Source organism: Moschus berezovskii, chromosome 12, assembly GCF_049115385.1.
Source record: "Moschus berezovskii isolate FMDL1 chromosome 12, NW_MosBer_1.0, whole genome shotgun sequence".
Lineage (NCBI taxonomy): Eukaryota > Metazoa > Chordata > Mammalia > Artiodactyla > Moschidae > Moschus > Moschus berezovskii.
In genome coordinates, this window is record NC_142471.1 from 73,080,882 (window position 1) to 73,099,641 (window position 18,760).

The 18,760-nt window shown below is 42.0% G+C and overlaps 1 protein-coding gene across 1 annotated transcript in view; it reads right to left on the bottom strand.

Moving 5' to 3' along the window:
* SORCS1 (sortilin related VPS10 domain containing receptor 1) overlaps window positions 1–18,760 on the bottom strand; it is a 158,848-nt gene that overhangs the window by 14,058 nt on the left and 126,030 nt on the right. The window contains exons 18-19 of the mRNA XM_055424696.2: window positions 13,282–13,413; window positions 3,738–3,837 (exon numbers count right to left, since the gene is read on the bottom strand). Coding sequence (XP_055280671.2) covers window positions 3,738–3,837; window positions 13,282–13,413 — 232 coding nt within the window. The remainder of the gene's footprint in view (window positions 1–3,737; window positions 3,838–13,281; window positions 13,414–18,760) is intronic.

An 18,760-nucleotide genomic window follows, 5' to 3' on the forward strand; every position in this document is an offset into this window, starting at 1 on the left:
TTTCCACCAGGCAAGAAAGGGTATATTTTTATGCTTTCTCTTCCTAGCCATCCCAATATGAATGTGTTAATGTCAATTTAAACAAATGGTGGCAACTGTCTCAATCCAACTGATCGCCTACCCAACATGCCAAGTTTTCTTCTATGTGTGAAAGGAGAATTCCCTCCACGGTCTTGGTACCATAGTCTATCCTCTGTTCTAATAGTTAAAAAAAAAAAAAATCAGGTAGTTAGAGTTCACTTAGGAACAATCTCCAACATGAAACTGATCCCTCATATATTCTATTTCCTCATCACAGTCATTGAAGAGTGCCAGCCTTAACACAAGCCTTGCCTTTTGCATATGAAAGCCTGGCTGAGAGTGACTTTGTACCTCTCTCCCTTGGAACCGCCAGTCCTAACACTATGATGACAACACAGCTAAAATCAATACAGCGAAAATTTCCAAGACTCAATTACTATGTCAGCCCTTGACATTCTCTTCTTTTATTCTTCAAACTGGAGCTGATTTCCCACATATAAGTCTATGTTCACTCTGGTCATCCTAGGAAGCACAAAGGCCAGGTAATCAGGTTTTGAATTACACTGCCAAAAGGTGTATGATAGATACTATCAGGAGAACCTGGGACAGCCTGGATGACTGGAAGCCAGGTCATTTTCTCGCTCTCTCCAAAATGGCCCAGTCTAAGCTTTTGCCTTAAACTGCAGTTTCCTTTTGTTCCCTTGGCAACCCTGCAGAGTACATATCTATGCTGCAGAGGTCTCTCCTTCCAGTCTCAGCATGCTTACCTAAGCTCCCAGTAATACACTCCCTTTTGTCAGCCCCTCCTCTGAGGGACCTGAGTTCAGTTCAGTTCAGTCGCTCAGTTGTGTCCGACTCTCTGCGACTCCATGAATCACAGCACGCCAGGCCTCCCAGTCCATCACCAACTCCCGGAGTTCACTCAAACTCATGTCCATCAAGTTGGTGAAGCCATCCAGCCATCTCATTCTCTGTCGTCCCCATCTCCTCCCACCCCCAATCCCTCCCAGGATCAGACTCTTTTCCAGTGAGTCAACTCATCGCATGAGGGATCTGAGTACTGTTCCCCAAATCTCCAGCAATGGGACAAAGCATGAATATTAATTGGATAAATTTTCCAGATCTTCCGAACTTTGCATTACTCTTTGCCAACTGGAACTTAGACCAGTGGAATTATTTTTTCCTGGCTATCAGGAATGACCTTTTTTTCCTCCATGGAACTATGGATCCATGGGTGCCTTTGCTGTATCCATTTTCCAGGCCAAGTCACTGGCAAAGCAGTTTCAGATCATTACCCACTTTTTGGATTCCTATTTTTTTTTTTTTAAATCTGGATCCCAGATGTCATCACACAAAGGTATCCTTAACTAATATATAAAGTAAGATTCAAATTTAGGAAACCAATCAAACCATCTTTGGAGAGTGATATGACAACTGTCAGTGGCTTGGCCACTGAGCTGATGACAAGGGATGTTTCTGGACTTGGTTTTCCAGTTTAACCAACTATGTGTAACTGCCACTTGCCACCACTGCTCACCAAAGGCCAACCTTCTTGGCAGGAAACAATTAAGATCATCGAATGCTCTGAGGTGAGTTTGTTCAAGCCTTAGGCTTGCAAGCTGCCCTCATAGGTGCTTCATTGTTTTCTACCCTCTGCGCAAGTGCTCAGTCATGCCCAATTCTACAAGTCTGTGGACTGTAGCCTGCCAGGCTCCTCTGCCCATGGGGATTCTCCAGGCAAGAATACTGGAGTGGGTTGCCATTTCCTACTCCAGGGGATCTTTCCGACCTAGGGATCAAACCTGTGTCTCTTGTATTGCAGGCAGATTCCTTACCGCTAGGCCACTAGGGAAGCCCCTTCCTACTCTTATATTTTCTTGTTTTTTTCAGGATCTTTTCACCATCAGTATGATTCATAAAGTGGCATTTGTCAATGTGCTACCTGCCCAGCCTTCTCCACTGATGGAATCTTCATGGAGGCAGAGGCTCTATCCCATGCTGAGAACACTTCTTGGCTCAGAGTAGCCAGCAACTCAATAAATGTCTGTTGATGAATGCAACTGACTGCATCCATTTGCTGCAGAATAGCAAACTGGCTCTACTCAATCCTTGCTCCTAAGAGTCACCTTTCTCAAGAGACACTCTGAATTGGTCACATCTTTTCTCCTAGGTCTCCACAGCTTCTCAGAGTCCACTACAGTAAGAAGAAACAGCTCAGCCTGACGTATTTCCACCTTCCACCTCCATGTCCCATGCTTAACACAGTGACTTTTATATGTTTGTTTTTTAAGTCAGTGTTTTTTTTTTTAAGGAAAAACATTTTATGGAATCCTAATAAAGTAAAAAGATGGAACCCAAGAAGAAAAGAGGCCAGTAGTTAACCTGCTTGGCTGTCTTCTAGACCTAAGCACACCTCCAGGAACCTCCAGGAAACCAGAGAATGGAATTGGAAAAACCTGCTCCTTGTCCCCACTTATTCAGCATACCTAAAGCCCTTGGGATTTTCATGTTCCTTCTCTGATTATTCCAAGATTATGCTTGGAATAATCTCTTCAGTTCAATTCTATCCATCTTTCAAGGTCCAACCCAAAGACCACCTCCTCCATGAAGCTTTCCTGTGTCACTGTGACTGGCTGCAATTTACCACTGCTTTAAATTTCTCATAAAACTTTGATTGTTGATAATAAAAAAGGATAAAAGGAAAAATAATGCCTGACTCTGCACCAGGCATTACCCTATGTGTGTAACCTAAACTAACTTGACCCTCACACAATTCCATTGTTACAGATGTGAGAAGTCTCCTCTCAGAGTCTACACACTAAGTAAGTGATGGAGCAAGACTGAAACCAATGGTCTGGCTGCAAAACTGCAAAGTCCAAGCACTCAGAAATGTGCTACTGCCTCTCTATAAAGGCATTTATGCGTTTCACTTGTTAGAGATCCCACCACTGCCCACTTCCCCCACCCCAAAGTACCACCACCTTTGCCACCACCAAACTCTGAAACACCACAACTAGATTATACTTTCTGAAGGCAAAGGCCATTGCCTATGGCCTTTATGCAACACCAGTATAGCACTCTGAAAAAATAAGGACCCGATACATAGTGTTAATTTATTATTAATATAGCACAATAATATATATTTCTATATACTTGGAAATATTGAGACTTCTATATGGCCCTAGAAGGAATATTTTCCCCATCATCTTTTACAAGTGAAGAGACAGAAGTTGAATTACATTCATTCATTTGTAAGATACTGACCAACCTGGGGTTCAGCTCCTAGCTAAGGCCCTGGACAGCTCCTAAGTCCCAGATATTTCTGTTGTGCCTCTTTATCCCAAACTGAAAGAAAATTCTTCATAGCATGAATGATTTAAAAATAAAGTCTTACTGAAAGATCAGAAAAAAAAATTACTTTTAAAGTTAACTTTATTTTCAAGATTACTGTAAGAATAAATATGCTATTATTTGAGAGAATTTTAAGTGATTCACTGATGGTTTTTGCCAGGTACCAGGCAGGAAAATCACCTCTTTCTTTTGCCTCCCAGTCCCCATTAAGGCAAAAAAAAAAAAAAGACAAGCAAGAGAACCTCCAAAGAATGAAGCCCTATTTCTGATCAGCAGTGGCACCAGTTAATCTTGTTTTGCTGAAACAAATTGGGATCCCCTTCTGCCAGAGCCACTAGCGAGAACCCGGGGATGGGAACACTGACCTGCTGTTAAGTGGGCTGCATGGACAAGGACTTGGACCCCCGGCTTCAGCTCAAAGTGCACAGAGTTTTGGTTGAGCTTGTGAATCAGCAGTTCTGATATCTGAAAGGAAAAGAGTCAGAGTGAGTGAAGTTGTCACACGGACTATATACAAACATGCTGAGCAATATTTACCATGCTGATCAAGGCATCCTGATATTATACCTGGGAGTGATATAAGTGAGTTGTATATGATTTTAAGATTTTAGTCCAGAGCATGCAGATGGAATTATTTTCTAAGCATGGCTTGATGTTATATCCGAATTGCTACAAAATAGGACAAACAATTAGGAAATTAGATCATTTCTACTCTTAAAAAATTATCCTGGTATTAGCTTAAAAACATTACCCTGGGTTTCTTTGAGAGTGCATTTGTTATACACAAGGACTTAAAAGAAGCAAATATGTAGAATTTACAAATTCTGATGAGATTGAGACCCATTTATTTCACTTCTTGATAGTAAACTCCATCTTATTCCCTATTTTGCTTCCCTCCTCTTACCCAGCTTTCCGAGAATAGAAAGTTCATGGGTATTTGTTGATGATAAATATCGTTCTACTAAAATAATAACGATGTTGTAGTTCAGTTACTAAGTCGTGACTGACTCTTCGAGAGTCCCCATGAACTCATGTATAATAAATTATACATTTGAAACAAAGCATAACCACAACTTAATGTGTTGGCTGACTCTTGTTTCATTCTATGAACCCAAAACCACTACTCAGGCTGATGCTTCTGTACTGGGCAGACCCACAGAATTCTGGGCCATGAAACATTTAACCCCAACAAATGACAAAGGACCTTGTTTTAGGTAGTAACAGTATAAGGCAAGATTTTCTAGACAAGGTAAAACTCTGTTTATGTGTTCAAAGTAAAAAACCAGATCAATCTGCTGTTTCACTCATCCTTTTGAGTAATTTGTGAAAAGCTATCAGGGAAGACCACACTCCTATTATCTTGTTTCTTTGCCTCATTTTTAATGTTCTAAGCATCAATGTAATGTTCTATTTCATATGCTATTTAAATCTAGTTAGATGCTTTCTGAATATCATTCTGCTAGTTAAATTCTTAAATTAGTTTTCTTTTTATATTTATGGACTTTCACTGAGCCCACTGAGTTGCCAAAATGACACCTTTGATCCTTTTATCAATTAACCAGGGCCTGACAGCTTTGTTTTCAAGCACAGAGTCTCTCGCAGAGGTCCCTGTTCAGTGACGGAACTGAACTGCCCTGCAGATGAACTTCTCTGCTTAACAGCAAGAACTTGGGATGACTGTCAGTGACCTGTGACCCATGTCATGCACCTGGGATCCAGTTCAAGCTCAGCCTCTCAAATATTTCCATTTAGCAGACTGTGCAGGAAAACAAGATTGTGATAAAAATTATGTTGAAACAGCTTTATGCTCTCTATATGAGCTACTCTTTTTCCTGGGTAATGCGAAACTTCCAGAATGCTCAAGATTTACATGAAGAGTGGATTTCTAACACAGATTGTGTAGAATGGTTTTCCTTTGTGTTCTGTAAAGTGTTACGGTGTGCAAGTTCCTATTCTATCTTATTCTTATCATTCAATCAGTATGACCTTTCTAAGAATTGGATGGTAGATTTTTAGTAGAGGTTAAACAGAAAGGTTTGACTCTTAAATAAACATATACACAGAGAAGTGTGTATATATATGTGTGTGAAATATACAATAATAAATTAATATGCTTATGTATATACACATGCTTATGTACATACTCATACACATGTGCACCTACATACGCAATTGTATTTGCAGAAAAAATATTTTAGCTTGAATAAGAAAACATCGGAAGTAATTAAGAAATTGTCCTGTTTTGCAGAGTCCATCCCATGGACAAAATGGGACTGTGTATATGCATGAGAAAGACTTCTCTCTTCCAACTTGCTGAAGTGATACCTATTTCTTCTCCCTGACAATGTTTCTTCCTCAAGAAAGAGATATAGATAAGAAACCAGAAAAGTGTTCATCTGAACAACATACTTCTAATTTATAATCTCCAGGAGAGTCCCTTGAAGAAAACAATTAACTTCCCAAATTTGTTCTGGTTTATAACATTGCTTCATCGGTTTTATCTGTATCATTTACAAAATTAAACAGGCTATGCAAAAATGGTAGCAGAGAAAGTATATTTCATGGATTTCACTTGCACCAAAGAACACACAAAAAAGATAACATACTTCGTGGTGTGTGAAAGAACTTATGCACAGAAATAGAACTAAATAAAATTTACACTGCATACAAGAATGAGCTCAATTAGAACCATGCATTTCTTTACGCAAGTAAATGAGTACAAAACTGTTGACAGATTTTGACGATATTTTAAATGTTTTCCGTGCCACCTGCAGAAGCATTTATCCTGCATTGTTTTCATCATGTGTGAATTATTACATATATTTTCATATATAATATATAATATCTATGCATTGAACACTTTCTATTGGCAAAGTTACATATTTCTCACTATTTTTTTCCCTAGGACAACACAGCTCCATTGAAAGCAACATGAAGCCTAAAGGACACTCCTAAGTTTATCCTGTTAATATTTGAAGAATTGAGACTAGAATTTCATTCTGTTTGACACCTAATCTTAGGGCATTTCCATAAAAAAACATTTTCCTTGAGCCAGCTGACAAAGACACAAAACGTATATGGGAGGAGGTCCAGCTGAGCACATTTAGGAGATAAAAAATTGTAGCATATCATTAACTACGCTTCTATTTCTCATCTAACTGTGAAGCACATGATTTATAACAGCAGGCCCGTGTCATCTGACCAATTTGAGCTACAGGCAATTCCTAACCGTAGCCTCAGGACTGCTACATTCTATTCAACAGTTAATATAATTTATACTGTTTGGGAGAGTCTTTGGCCATGAAAGGAATAGAATAAACTGCGACTATAGAACAGTGTGGTGACAGCCTAAATGAAAGAACACAAGCTTGCATGATAAAGACTCGAGTGAAATAGTGTGTAATTGCTGGGAGATCGGTCCTCCTGAAACAAGCTGAATCTGTTCATTTTTCTTTCTCTGTCCAGTGCAAGTGTGTCGTCTTCGCAAATTTCATTTACCTTTGTACTGTCACCCCTCTTCTGCTGCTCTCCATTTTCTATTCTCCTTCAGCTAAATAATCATGAGCAAAGAAAAATCTATTATTCTTGGTGTCTGCCTATTTGATGAAATATGCTTATGATTCAAATGCAACCCACACTTCATTTAAACTACCACTTAAATAGACAGTGGCAACTCAATACAAATACTTGGAAAGATGCTATCAAAAGGGTGCTGTGGAAGGGACCAGGTACATGGAAAACATCAATTCTCCTTCTCAGCTTCTTCACAAGCATAAAATTTGAGTGTGGTAATCAGAACAGGGGTCAGGCTGAGGTAACAATGTTACAATTTTGAGGACTTGAAACAAAGGAAGTGTGCTCTATGCTTAAAGCTCCAGATCTACTGCAGGTAGATGTGATGCCGTGCTCATTACAGTCACACAGGGACATTGGCTGGTAGATCAGCCCCCTCAGATGTACACACCATCAGAGGAGGGGAAAAAGAGTTCTCTGGGTTCTAGAGACAAAATCTGAATACTTCAGCTTGGAAGTGACTCATCACTTCTGCTCCCACTTCATTGGCCAGAATTAGTCACATGGCTCTGCTTACAGAAGAGACTCATGGGTATAACCCTACTGATACCCAGAAATGGTGAGTTGGAGATGTTTGGTCAATAGAATAGATTGCTACCACATAAAGAACACATTCAACATCCAAACAACGCTTAACGAAACCAATAGAGGAAAATCGACTCTCAGATCATCAGAATGGAAGTGTCAAATGCTGAAACATGAAGAAAGAGAAGCTTAAGGACAACAGAGCAGTGGCAATTTATGAAATATGACACCCACAGAGATGGTACAAAGTGAAACTATTAATACACACTCAAAATGGGCTTTAGCAGATTTATCGATGGCAAAGCTATATTGGGCCACACAACTAATGCTTATCAGAAGTTGAGAGAAGGGATGGGAACCCTACTGAATGTAAGGAACATTTTGGTGCCAGGTTTAGAAGGAGACTTGCCTGGGATTACCTTGGAATGGACACAGTCAAGTCTGATCCTGTTAGGTTATTAAGGTCTCTTCAAAGAGTAGTTGAATGACATTACTTTGGGAATTAACAGAGAAAGATCTTTTCCAATTATCATGATTTCTAGGTTAATACACGGAAGAAGCAATGGAGCCAAACAGGACTTCTATTTATCAATTCTGTTCTTTGTTAGCACCAAAGAATCAGCTTGACTACAGTGGCTAAGAAGTTCTTCCTGGATGACATAATGAAGAAATAATGTGTCCCAGTTCACTTCCTTTCCCTAAGATCCGCATCACCAGCTCCAAACTTCTCTCCTTCTCCTTTTGCTGTATTCTTTCAGCACAACTCTTACCTATTCTTTCGGTTATAATTTCTGTTTTAGTGGCCTTCCTTGTGAACTTCAAAATATTTCTACAATTTCTCTCTTTGAAAAATCTGGACAGGGCAGACTGAATATATTGAAAATGGTCTAAGATTATTTATTACATTTCACAATGAATCTTTAATTTCTAAAAATATTGCCAATAACCTGTTCCATTTGCAGAGGTACTTTTCCTTTCCCTGTTTTAGTTTCTGCACCTGTCAAATGTATCTGACAACACAAACAACTAAAGAGGAAATTTGTTGTTGGAGGTTGACATTTCATCCATAGTTGTTCTGTTCCTTTTAAATGTGTGCCCTTTAAGGATTCAGCAAGACAACATGCAGGCTCCCTATCTCCCCTGCACAGCATCACAGACACAGCATGATGGTCCTTCCTCCCTCCAGGAAAGCCAGATACAAATCTGCTCACCTCCGAGGACTCAGAGAGAAGCCAGCAAGTACAGTGGTGCAGGGGGTGGGGTGTGCTCCACACCTGAGCAGCGGGCCTCAGGTAGCAAGAGGGTCTATCCCTGATGAGGCCAGCGAAGGGCGAGTGAGCCTTTTCTCACTCTCCGGAGCTGTGAAGTCGAGAGTGGTGGAACCCTCCCAGACAGAGGTCACTTGATTAACCCAGTGCAATGTTATCCGGACAACAAGGTCAAGTGCTTCTCACTGTGAGGAATTTTCAATTTATTTTACAGACAAGACAACTCGATCTAAGCCAGCATCTGTCCTCCCCGGGGAATGCTGTTAGAGGAAGTAAGGGAGGACAGCCAAGAGCCCTTTGCTGGGGCCCTACCCTCCCAGTCATCAGGATCCACCTGGCCAGGTCCCACTTTTTCCCCTACTGGGAATTCTGTGCAGTAAAGAAAGGGGCCAGAGTATTGAGAAAGCGAATAAAGCCAGCTCTTCCCAAGTCCCATCTAACTCAGTGTGCAGCCTTTGAAGGAGTAGGGTCCTGGTTGTTTCGTTTTTACTTTGCACCCAGTTGCAATTTCTATGTAATTTATGACAAAGGAAGTCAGTTGCTTTTGCCTGCCTCCGGTTCCTTCTCTGTCCCCCATATTTTTCTTTAAGGACCCATGTCCTTCTTTATTCTCAGCCCATTTGATTTAGGAGGGGCTCCCTTAACTCCTGATCCTGGGGAGAGGGTATGACACATTGAGTTATCACTGACAGAGCCCTAGCCTTCTGACTACCAGGCTAGTTGAGACATCTCCACTTTACAAAAGTCGAGCCTGTGACAATTATCGCCCTAGGCGTTTGGGGTGCACTCAGGGGAGAGGCACTGTCTTTTGAATGGAATTGATAAGATGACTAAATGAAAGACTGGGGCTTCCTGGGGCTATTCTCGTCTTTATGTGCTGGCTTCATTCTCAGGCAGACTTCTCGTGTGGTCACAATGAAAGAGATAGAGAAAGAGGGAGGGATGAAGACAGGGGAGTAAGCTGATGATACTTCCTCTCTGAGTTATCCACGCCTGAGCGGGACTTCCCAACCAAATAAGCTCATAACTGTAAATTTCCAGTGAAACTGGTTTGAACAGAAGATATGTTCATTTCATTAGAGTAAAAAAAAAAAAAAAAAACCCTACAAAAAGCAAAGCATCTGTTGCTCTTTTCCTGGGGGCAGCAGCCCTGATACCTGGGGGCCTTGCAGAAGTCAGGTGGTACCCAAATCCATATGGGCAGCATGACGGAACAAAGGGACCACTAGACTTGAGAGTTAGTTGCAGAAACAGAACTAGAATCTCCTTCTCCTTAAAGAGTTGTGTCTCCTCAGGCAATTCACAGCTCCCTGTTGGGGTCTGAACTCATTAATTTCAAAGTGACTGAGTCAGAGAGCAGAATTAAAGGACCTCTTTTAGGATCATAACTATAGGATTCCTGTGGGCAGCACCTGTATTGCCGGTTCTTGACACAAGGCTTAGTTTACATATTGGTTTCATTACTGTACTAATTAATTGGGTAATAACAGTTTCCATAAGACACTGATTTCTCATATGTTGGGTTTGGTCACTGAAATTAGTTTCATTCCTGGATAAGGCTGTGACACTGGCAATTCCCTTAACCAAAGTTACAATCTCCCTTGGTACTCTGCTGCTTTCCCTTAAGGCCATCTATCTGCACGATAACTTAGATGAGTCATCTTCCCTCTAGTTTACTCATTCATGTGTTCTTTCTGTTTCCTGCTCTCTTTGTTCTTTCCTGTAATTTCATTCATTAATCTTTTTCTCCTTACTGTCACCATCTTCCTTCAGCCAATGCATGCCCTGGACAATACTAGTCTTTAATATGCCTATATATAATTTTTGCATTTCTCATATACTCTTCTAGCACAAAACATCCATAAATGTAAACATTATCTATTTAACATTTATTGAGTAACCTCTATAGGTCAAGGGCTTTGCTGTATCATTTCTTTAATGATCTATCAAACACCCCATAAGACAGGTATTATACATTATGTGATTTTGGCTGGATTATTGATCTTTTCTGAATCTTCCTCATCTATAAGATATAAGCATTGGATATAAGAGCTGAAACTAGAAACCTGGTCTCTATATTTCTCCAAACCTGTGGTCTTTCTAAAACTATCTGAACTGCCTACACGTGTACCGAATGTTAAGTTCCACCCAAAGCCAAGCCAACTGCCTTTGGGTCTCTGATTAATGGCTAATCAGTACATGATACTTGACTGCCTCAGGAACACTCACTCAGGTCTCTGAGAAAGTCTCTGGAAAAGACACTCAGACAAGATAAAGAGAAAGAAGAACTCTAGGGAAAACAGAGCAAGATATACCCTCACACAAGTAAACCAAGTTTCAGAGAACACCTGCCTCTTCTTTCTACATTTTCTCTCAAATAAACATCTAGAAACTATATTTTAGAGAGAGAATGAAAAGTATTGGAAATTGAGATGTGCAGATTATGTGGTACCTGGGAACTTAGCTGGCTCTAAATCTGGACTCTTCCGTATTGAGAAGATGATATTCTGGATTTCATAGACAAGCCATAAGATTTCCAGAGGGGGCACAAATATACATTTTTCAACCTAAATGCCCTGGATAGGGATCTACACCCCTCTCGGTCGCATCAGCAGTGTGATAATAAGAAATACTCCATTCTTTCTCCCACTGAACTGCAGGTGCAGAGAATAATTTATAAAATATAAGAGGAAGCTGAAAGTGAGGGCTGAGCAAAGTCAGACGCAAAGTTGATGGGTTCCCTGCTGTCCGATGTTCAAGTGTAGTTCACTAGGAGATGGGGTTCACTGGGGCTCTCCTTGACAGCTCTGTTATCTGTTATTTGCATGTGAAAAAAAAAAATATAGACCTGAGTCTTCCGCCAACTGAGAAAGCAACTGTTGAAAGGTGGGTGTGGACTAGGAGGTGGGCCAGGTTGTAATTTGGGGTTGTTGTTAACAAGGCTGTGATAGAGGTTTCTCAAATCATCTTGGAGACTAGAGATCAAGGGACTAGACTATGGGCTAATTCTAAGTCAACTGAAAAGCTCCAAGTACTAAAAGGAGAAAAAGTTAAAATTTACTTGGTGTCTGAGAGGAATCCTGTTTTTAATGTATCTGTCAGAGAGCACTGAGAAACCAAAGTCATATAGTTTCCAACAGGGTGACCAGACCAAGACTGATCATTTTAACTGGGTGAAGAATAAGAACAACAATCATGGCATCATCATAGTAATAATCATCACTGTGCGTGCGTGTTAAGTTGCTTCAGTCGTGTCTGACTCTCGGTGACCATACGGATCATAGCCCACCAAAGCTCCTCTGTCCGTGGGATCCTGTAGCCACTGGAGGGGGTTGCCCTCCTCTGAGGGATCTGCCCAACCCAGGGATTGAATCCATGTCTCTTACATCTACTCGCATTGGCAGGCAGGTTCGTTACCACTAGCACCACCTGGGAAGCCCGATCCTCACAACAGAGATGGATGATCTGAAGTTAAAAGGAAGTCCAGGTTCGATGCATGATACAGGATGCTCACGGCTGGTACACTGGGATGAACCAGAGGGATGGGATGGGGAGGGAGATGGGAGGGGGGTTCAAGATGGGGAACACATGTACACCCGGGGCAGATTCATGTCAACGTATGGCAAAACCAATACAATAATGTAAAGTAATTAGCCTCCAATTAAAATAAATAAATTAAAAAATTTTAAAAAAGCAAGAATGGGAGAAAAAAGATCTAAGGGAGCAAAAGAGAGAGACCCTCTCTCTCTCTCTCTCTCACACACACACACACACACAGATACTCTAATACTCCAGAGGTGCTAGAGATGAGGAAAGCGAATCCCATATAGCCAGGGGAGGTACTTGGAGTGAACATTACTCATTCATTATAAGCTCAAATCATTGTAGACTGTGGTGATAAAGAGGAATCATGATTTGTATAAAAGTTGTGCCTTTTTATAAAGATATGCCATTTGATTCTCAGGGATTCTGTGGTGGCTCAGAGGGTAAAGAGTCTGCCCGCAGTGTGGGAGACCTGAGTTTGATCCCTGGGTCAGGAAGATCCCCTGGAGAAGAAGGTGGCAACCCACTCCAGTATTCTTGCCTGGAAAAATCCCGTGGATGGAGGAGCCTGGCAGGCTACAGCCCATAGGGTCACAAAGAGCCAGACATGACTGAGTGACTTCACTTTCACTTTGATTCTTATGATGCAAGTATGTGAAGCAACACAAATCAATTAGACTTCTACACATTGTTCAGCCTCTTGCGTTTTTCCTGCCACCTAATACCTTGGACATTTTGCCATGTCAGTACACAGATTTATCTTCTCTACTGTAAACACTGCAGATGGATATACCCTGAGTGGTTTAGCCACTGCTGACAATACATATTCTTGCATGTGTTTTCTGGTGATGCTGTAGTTAAATCTCCAGATTACGTTTCTTTAGCGAGTATGGGAAAGTGGAAGGGTCAAGTGGGGACCCCCAGAGCTGCTGTCCTGATCAGGCACTAGCAGGGTCATGGCTCAGAGAGGGAAAAGCTGACCTGTTACCTGGGGACTCACCTGCTCCAGGTCCTCGGCTGACCTTTTGTTTTCTCCCGTGGGATCCTGATGGGGTAAGACAAAGAGCTCGGCAGCGGTGGGCAGGCCAGGCAGCACTGCCACCAAGACGTGCTGGCCTGGAACCCCGGTGGCCTGAGGGAGAGACGCAGAGGCACACGTGAGTCCTGGGGAAGGAGAGCCGATGAGAAGCAACCACGTGTTCAGTGGGGAGTTGAGGGGTGGTGCAGTAAGAAGGCACACGGGTGTGGAGATGGGGTGTGAAAGCAGGGTCCTTGTCGGGGAGGGATGCAAGGGCCAGAAATGGGTTCAAGCCAGACTCTGAAGTCTGGTCCCCTGCTCTGTCCCCATGAGACCTTAAACACTTTGCATCTCCTCAAATTAAAAAGTGGCATAATGGTAGTACCTGCCTTGTAAAAGTAAGTGGACCCTGTCAGTGAGAAGGCCATCCATCACTGAGCCTTATCTTCTGCCCCTGGAGCTATAACGCCTTCTAACCTAGCTTCCTCCTTCCTCGAAGCACTAGCATTCCCTCCAAATCCACCAGGCATACCTCTATCACCTAACCTAACAGCACACCCCAGACCACAGCCTCCAGGTATCTGTTGAGTTCTCCAAAGCATCAGACCCTAATGATCAGCTAAGGAAGCTCTCTTAGCCCTTCCCCTGCTACCCTTCAATCTTCTATTAAAATCATGCACATCACTCAGAAACTTCCTCTTTACTGAGCCTACTTTCTAGATGGTTCTAGAATTCAGTTGGCTGCAATTTCGGCATTTTCTCTGGAGCATTCTCTGGAGAATGTCATTTGGTTGTTGTACAAGAACTCCTCACATTTACTGCAAAATCTTCATTCTGCATGGGGATGAATGGAGGCACTCTTTTCCCAGATACCCCAAAGGGAAGTGTTATCTCACCTATGACATGACACTCGCCTTTCCACATCCTATCTAAGCAGCCTATGAGATATTGACAAGTGATCCTATTGGTTCCTTTCTATTTAAATTCCCCCCACCCCCGCCTTGTTAATATCTCAATTCAGCCTCTATGTTCGCTCCCCTCAAGCTTTACAATAGCCTCCACATCTCCAGGAGACAGACTACTATCAATACTTAAAGATTTATCCCCCTACAGTCCAACTCAGATTGTGTGTCCCCATCCAAATTCATGCACAAATTACCACTGCCAAGTGGATTAGATTTACATTCAAAGCCTTCAGCAATACGGTCCCACCTTTCTTTCCTACACTAATTATCCACAGCTCACACAGTCATCTTATGCTTAACTGAACTGACTGAATAGACTCATCTACAATTTCTCAACAGCCAGTCTTTTCTTGCAAATGCATCTCTGTGTATCTCTGCCGAATGTCTTTTCTATACATTTGCTGCTAGAACATCATGAAGTTCTAGAACAACATAAAGTCCACTCATTTCAGTATATTTTTTCACGACTTCCAGTTAGGTAACTGCTGGGCTCTGAAATCTACCTTTATATCTTTCTTGAAGTAGTAAGAAATTCCATTTACTGGATCTTTAAGAAAGAATGGGTGGAGGGAAAAGCCGAGCTATGATAAAGGTCAACAACAGCCTCAAACGACCCTGCAGGGAATGAGAATGGCCCTTCAGATTTGCCTGAGGTTGAGCTGAGGGCATCACTGGACACGAGCCACTAAGAAAAGGACACAATGTAGAGGGAAGGCAGCTGAAACCTCTGTCCACAGCTCCCCCAGCAGCTAAGGCAACTGTATCTCCCGTAAGGGGAATCTGGATGGTACATCCCTGTCTCTGCTACAGGACAGACAGTAGATGGAGGAAAGCTAAACAGTGGCTCAAAGTCATCTAAGTAACGAGTGGTGACACACAGTTTGGAACCTTGGTCTGACCATGATGCCTCTCTGCTTAACCAGGGCTCTCCTGCCTTCTTTTCCCTGACACACAAAGCAGCTCCTGTCCCAGCTGGTGTCATACTGTTTTATAGCGCTCCAGGATGCTAAACTCAAATATTATGCCTAACTCATCCTTATCATTGACAATGTTTACTGAAGGACTTTCAAATAAAGATCCCATTGCAAAATATCAATAGAAAAACCCCAGCTGATGAGGAAAAAGGCAACTGATTTACATATTGAATTTCATTAGAGAATGAATAGGAAGAAAACTACAATGAAGTTGACATCCAGTTGAGCTTCTTATACACCTTATTAGGGGACACCTGGCAATAGGGTGTGTTCTTTAGGACTTAAGGAAGGGGCTGAGAATATTTACTAATCTCAAAGCCAAGGTGGGGAGCTAGGATTGGGTAACCAAGGAGTCTTCAAAACTCCCTCTACCCCATCACCTCCTATCCTGAGGGATGTGGAGCTAAACTGTTTGTTCTGCATTTAGCTGATTATGCTCTGTAGCGGCCTAGAAATATTAATGAGCAGTCATATCTAACCTAGTGGACAGCTGGTGGAAGGGTGGCAGCCCAGAGCATCCGATCCCCTTGCAATTAATGTGAAGAGAAACCAGCCTGCAAAACATTTCTGCTGAACTAATGCTTGGTTGAAAAGTTACCTGGGGGTTTTGGACAGCTGCCGAGGAGATCTACAGGGACACAGATCTCTGAAGGAGGTGAGCTGTGGGTTCACTGAAGGCTATAAGTCATCTCTCTAGGACAGCAGAGAAACCTGTTGTCACACATGTGACAAGCAGCTCCAAGGATAAACGGGCCTGTGGTTTGGTAGCTTCGCCCCCTGGTGGCCATAATGTTTAGCCACCGACAATGTCATAGATGCTCAGAGTCGTTAAGAAAGACAAAGGTGAGATGGCATTTACCCAGAGGCATAGAAAATAACCCTTCTTCATCACACTATTCCAATTACTCTTGTCTCTCCATTTAACGAGGCAAAGTGGAGTGGGTAGAAAACTACTTGATCAAGATTTAAACCTTGAGGTCTAACTCCAGAGCCTGATTTTAAACTGCACAGCCTTGGGCAAGTTATTTGCCTCTATTCACCTGTAAAATGGGGATAATCATACTATCCATTTCTACATCATAAGCTAGGTTTCTTTTTTGTGATTATATAATGTCTAAAAATGCAAAACACTGAGAAGAGTTTCTGGAATTTTTAAAGTAATAAATGAATATCCATAAAGACAATGGTATGATTATGGGGAACATCAGCTCTTTGCCAAAAGGCTGAATGTGAGATCAGTTTTCAGAGCAGGGGTTATCTGAATGTCTTTAACTCTCCTCATCCCTTTGTGTCATGAGGCACATGTGTCAGGTGCAGGAGAGACTGTATAACGAATCCTAAATTGACTTTTCTTTTAGGCTGAGAGTAGACCTTATTTTCTTGGGTGCCAAAATCACTGCAGATGGTGATAACAGCCATGAAATCAAAAGATGCTTGCTCCTTGGAAGAAAAGTTATGACAAACCTAGACAGCATATTAGAAAATAGAGACATCACTTTGCTGACAAAGGTCCAGCTACTCAAACCTATGGTTTTTCCAGTAGTCATGTATGGATGTGAGAGTTGGACCATAAAGAAGGCTGAGCACCAAAGAATTTATGCTTTCAATTAATGCTTTCAATCTGTGGTGCTGAAGAAGACTCCTGAGAGTCCCTTGGACACTAAGGAGATCAAATCAGTCAATTCTAAAGGAAATCAGTCCTGAATATTCATTGGAAGGACTGATACTGAAGCTGAAGATCTAATACTTTGGCCACCTGATGCAAAGTGTTGACCTGATGAAAAGAGTCGACCAAAGAAAAGACCCCAGTGCTGGGAAAGATTGAGGGCAGGAGGAGAAGGGAGCAACAGGGGATGGGATTGTTGGATGGCATCATTGACTCAATGGACACGAGTTTGAGCAAACTCCAGGAGATAGTAAAGGACAGGGAAGCCTGGCATGCTTCAGTCCATGGGGTCACAGAGGGTCAGACACGACTGAGTGACTGAAGAATAGCAACAAAGAGTAGACCTTGAGGAAAAGTCATTTCTGATTTTCTGGGTTTGGGCAATAAACCCAAGCAGCTATATGAGCAGATATTCCACTTCTCTGATGTTTATGGAAGTGGAGTATGCAGGCGGAATGTGCCTCGAAGAAGATGTCTTATCAAATTGTGGGTGACATTTGTTCCGAAGGGGATGAACCATACCACCTTGTTACCCTCCCAGAAACCAGATTGGATTCAGATCCTTTGCTTTAATTTTGTAGCTTTGTCACTTATTAGCTGTGAGGCTTTAGACAAATTATTTAACTTCTTTGAACCTCAGTTGCTTAATCAACAAAGAAAGACAATAATATTTTGCTCTTGGGCTGTTGTGGGAAAGGAATGCTGTTAAAAAGAACTGGGACACAGTAAGATGACCATCTTCCTGTGCTAGGTTCTCACTGTGCTGCTGTGCTGGCCATTCATGTGGCTGGAACCCAGGCTGCTCTTACTAATGGTATTCACTCTACGCCTTTCAGTTTTATGCCCAGTAGCTATTTTACACGTACTGACAGCAGGAATACACAGAAGAACTGTACAAAAAAGATCTTCACGACCAAGATAGTCATGATAACGTGATCACTGACCTAGAGCCAGACATCTTGGAATGTGAAGTCAAGTGGGCCTTAGAAAGCATCACTACGAACAAAGCTAGTGGAGGTGATGGAATTCCAGTTGAGCTATTTGAAGTCTTGAAAGATGATGCTGTGAAAGTGCTGCACTCAATATGCCAGCAGATTTGGAAAACTCAGCAGTGGCCACAGGACTGGAAGAGGTCAGTCTTTATTCCAATCCCAAAGAAAGGCAATGCCAAAGAATGCTCAAACTACCGCACAATTGCACTCATCTCACACGCTAGTAAAGTCATGCTCAAAATTCTCCAAGCCAGGCTTCAGCAGTATATAAACCGTGAACTCCCAGATGTTCAAGCAGGTTTTAGAAAAGGCAGAGGCACCAGAGATCAAATTGCCAACATCCGCTGGATCATGGAGAAAGCAAGAGAGTTTCAGAAAAACATCTATTTCTGCTTTATTGACTATGCCAAAGCCTTTGACTGTGTCGATCACAATAAACTGTGGAACATTCTGAAAGAGATGGGAATCCCAGACCACCTGACCTGCCTCTTGAGAAACCTGTATGCAGGTCAGGAAGCAACAGTCAGAACTGGACATGGAACAACAGACTGGTTCCAAATAGGAAAAGGTGTACGTCAAGGTTGTATATTGTCACCTTGCTTATTTAACTTATATGCAGAGTACATCATGAGGAACGCTGGGCTGGAAGAAGCACAAGCTGGAATCAAGATTGCCGGGAGAAATATCAATAACCTCAGATATGCTGATGACACTATCCTTATGGCAGAAAGTGAAGAGGAACTCAAAAGCCTCTTGATGAAAGTGAAAGAGGAGAGTGAAAAGGTTGGCTTGAAGCTCAACATTCAGAAAACAAAGATCATGGCATCTGGTCCCATCACTTCATGGGAAATAGATGGAAAAACA